Source organism: Trachemys scripta, chromosome 16, assembly GCF_013100865.1.
Source record: "Trachemys scripta elegans isolate TJP31775 chromosome 16, CAS_Tse_1.0, whole genome shotgun sequence".
NCBI classification, from domain to species: Eukaryota; Metazoa; Chordata; order Testudines; family Emydidae; genus Trachemys; species Trachemys scripta.
In genome coordinates, this window is record NC_048313.1 from 28422787 (window position 1) to 28426602 (window position 3816).

General features: G+C 64.9%; 1 protein-coding gene across 2 annotated transcripts in view; it reads right to left on the bottom strand.

Annotated features, from left to right (window-relative positions):
• Positions 1-3816, bottom strand: part of LOC117888621 (neurogenic locus notch homolog protein 2-like) — a 49866-nt gene that overhangs the window by 29235 nt on the left and 16815 nt on the right. For both annotated transcript variants that reach the window (XM_034792183.1, XM_034792182.1), the window contains exons 5-6: positions 1388-1510; positions 394-627 (exon numbers count right to left, since the gene is read on the bottom strand). In XM_034792183.1, the coding sequence (XP_034648074.1) occupies positions 394-627; positions 1388-1510 (357 nt within the window). The remainder of the gene's footprint in view (positions 1-393; positions 628-1387; positions 1511-3816) is intronic.

Below are 3816 nucleotides of genomic sequence, written 5' to 3' on the forward strand. Positions count from 1 at the left end.
TCCCACCCGCACAGCCACCCACCAACACCCCCCCAGCCAGCTCCAGTCCTCCCTGATCCGCGCTCCCACACTATTGCCCTCGCCCCAGCTCCCTACCCCTCACAGCCTTCCTCTCAACTCCTTCCACTCAGCCAGCCTGTCACCCTCACCTCAGGTCTCCCTCCCACCCCCTTCCACTCCTCCTACCTGAATCTTCTTGCCCCCTTCCACTCAACCACCCCCTACCCCTTCAGGTTTTTCCTAGCCCTTCCCATCCCCCTGGTCAACCCCTCAGCCCCACACAGATCGTTGGAGGGGTTAGGCATGGGGGGAAGAATCCCAAATCCATCAGTGAGGGGTGCTTGGAGATCTGAGATTGGGCTGAGCCAGGCCGGACCCCCCTTCCCACCTCACCTGTCTTGCCCATGGGGCAGGCGCAGTAGAAGGAGGCCACGCGGTCGTGGCAGGTGGCCCCATTGAAGCAGACGGCCGTGGCGCAGTCGTCAATGTTTTCACTGCAGCTCTCGCCCGTCCAGCCGTTGACGCACACGCAGGTGTGCCCACCGTTGGTGTTGAAGCAGGTGCCCCCATTGTGGCAGGCATTGGGCTGCAGCTGGCACTCATCTACGTCCTCTGTGCAGAACTGGCCTGGGGGAGAAGGGGGCTGAGCCTGGGCAGGTTAGAGCTAGCGCCCCTAGAGGGGAAAGGCCCCATGTCCCATTCCCACCCCCTGAGCCAGCCAGTCCCGTCTTGGGACTGGATCAGAGCCGGTGCCCCATAAAGGGGAAAGGCCGTGTCCCATTCCCCACCCCCTGAGCCAGCCAGTCCCGTCTTGGGACTGGATCAGAGCCGGTGCCCCATAAAGGGGAAAGGCCGTGTCCCATTGCCTACCCCGAGCCAGAAAGGCCCCGTGTCCCATTCCCCACCCCGAGCCAGCCAGTCCCCAGCCCTGGGGGAGGGATAGCTCAGTGGTTTGAGCACTGGCCTGCTAAACCCAGGGTTGTGAGTTCAATCCTTGAGGGGGCCATTTAAGGATTCGGTACAAAAATCTGTCTGGGGATTGGTCCTGCTTTGAGCAGGGGGTTGGACTAGTTGACCTCCTGAGGTCCCTTCCAACTCTGATAGTCTATGATTCTATGATAAAGGGGAAAGGCCCCGTGTCCCATTCCCCACCCCCTGAGCCAGCCAGTCCCGTCCTGGGGCTGTATCAGAGCCGGCGCCCCCTAGAAGGGAAGGCCCCATGTCACATTCCTCCTGGGGCCTATGGCAGCCCTGGGCTACTGGGCACACAGTCCCTGCCCACAGGGTTGGATGTTGGCTCTAAGGCTCAGGGCCCACAGTGCTGACACTGCTGGTGGTGGGCAACGAGGGGTTAACTCCTGCCACTGGGCAGGGCGCTGGGTGGTACCTGTCCATTCGGGCGGGCACTGGCAGTTGTAGGTGTTGACCCCGTCCACACAGGTGCCTCCATTCAGACATTTGTGGCCCGGGCAGTCATCAATGTTGATCTCACAGTTTTGCCCTTCAAAGCCTGGAGAGAGAGAGAGCACGGCCTTGTCAGAGAGTGTGTGTGTACGCCTGTTCCCCGGCACCTCCCACCCATTCCCTGGCCCCAGGTGTCTCCCACCCACTCCCCAGCCCCAGCCCAGAGCGCCTCCCACCCAGTCTCCAAGAGGCACAGAGCTCAAATCCACCCCCAGCCCAGTCTGAGAGGCAGCTGGCCAAACAGAGTCTCTGTGGCTAAACCTGAAACAGAGCCCAGGCAACTGACTGCCAGCCCCCGCCTCCCCCCACTAGCCCCCTCGCCTTGCTCAGTGTTGGGAATAGAACCCAGGAGTCCTGGCTCCAGTCCCCAGCCCCTTGCTGCAACCCAGCAGACCCCTGGAACAAATGCAGGTCCCAGCAGGGCTGAGTGAGGCAGGCCAGTTTTCCCCGGCTTTGCCCACACAGGGGCTTGCAGCAAGAGGAGCAGGGGCTTCTGCGAAAGGTCAGGGAGCAGGGCGAGAGGTCACTGCAGACAAGGGAGGGGGTTCAGTCAGGAGCCTGTCATGGGGCATTTATCAGACAAAGCCCTGAGGGGACAGGGCCCTGGGCCAGGCCCTGCAATGCCCATGCCCACCTGCCCCTGGCTGGCACCACCGGGGCAATGGGAGATTCAGCAGCTTGGCCAGGAGGGGTGAGAAAAAACCCAGGGTCACAACAGAGCTGCCTCGAGCATGGCGGGACCAGATTCCATGGGGGGCCCTCTCCACAGGCTCCAGCAGGGTGTGCTGCAGGGGGAACGGGCGGCTGCCCGCCCCTCTGGCTCCGCGCAGCTCTGCTCAGCTCTAGGCCACGCTGCAACAGGAACAGCCCCACGCACACACAGTGCCCCAAGCCAGCACCCCCACTCCACACACACAGCACCCCCAACCCACATACACACAGTGCCCCAGAGCCAGCACCTCCAACCCACACACACAGCGCCCCCAAGCCAGCGCCCCCACCCCACACACACACAGCGCCCCAGAGCCAGCACCTCCACCCCACACACACAGCGCCCGCTTCCCTGCCCCACGCACACACAGCACCCCCAAACCCGCTCCCCCGCCCCACGCACACATGGGGTCCCAAGCCAGCTCTCCCGTGCCCCCCCCCCACAGCACCCCCAGAGCTGGCTCCCCCCGCCACGCACACACACAGGGCCCCCAAGCCCGCTGCTCCCCTCCCCACGCACACACAGTGCCCACGAGCCCACTGCTCCCCCCCCCCCCACACACAGCGCCCCCAACCCCGCTGTCCCCCCACCCCCACACAGCGCCCCCGAGTCCGCTCCTCCCCCACAAAGCACACACAGTTTCCCGAACCCTGCTCACAAACACACACAGCACTCCCAAAACTCGCTGTCCCCCACACAGGCCCCTGAGCCTGCTCCCCCACATATACAGTTTTCCCAAGCCCACTCCTCTCCACAACACACAGCACCCCAAGCTGCTGTTCCCACACGCACACACAGCGCCCCTGAGCCCACTGCCCCCCCCCCATACCCCCCCCCCCCACGCCTGCTCCCCTCCACACACACACAGGGCCCCCAAGCCCGCTGCTCCCCTCCCCATGCACACACAGCGCCCACGAGCCCACTGCTCCCCCCCACGCACAAACAGCGACCCCAAACCCACTGCTCCCCCCCACGCACAAACAGCACCCCCAAGCCCAATTCCCGCCTACGCACACACAGCGCCCTGCTCCGCACCCACAGCACCCCAGCTCCCACTCCCCTCCCCCCCACACGTGCACACAGCGCCCCTGGAGCCTGCCCTCCCCACACACACACAGCACTCCTGAGCCCACTGCCCCCTCCCCCCCCAGGGCACACACAGTGCCCCTGAGCTCTCTAGCTCCCGGCACACACAGCGCCCTCGAGCCCACTCCTCCCCCACACGCACACAGTGCCCCTGAGCTCTCTGCTCCCTGCCACACAGAGCCAGCTCCCCCCATGCACACACAGCACCCCCAAGCCTGCTTCCCCCCACACATGCACACACAGCACCCCCTCACTCCCCCCATGCACACACAGCACCACCAAGCCCATTTGCCCCCCAATGAACAGAGCTCCCCAAACTCCACTCCCCCCACAGCGCCCCCAAAGCTCTCTGCCCCCCATGCACACACAGCACCCCCAAGCCTGCTTCCCCACACACATGCACACACAGCGCCCCCTCACCCCTCCCCATGCACACACAGCGCCGTCGGAGACCGCTCCCCCCCCCCACACACAGCACCCCCGAGCCCGCTGCCCCCCCCAGCACCCTCTGAGCCTGCTCCCCCTCAAACACACAGTGCCCTCGGAGCCTGCTC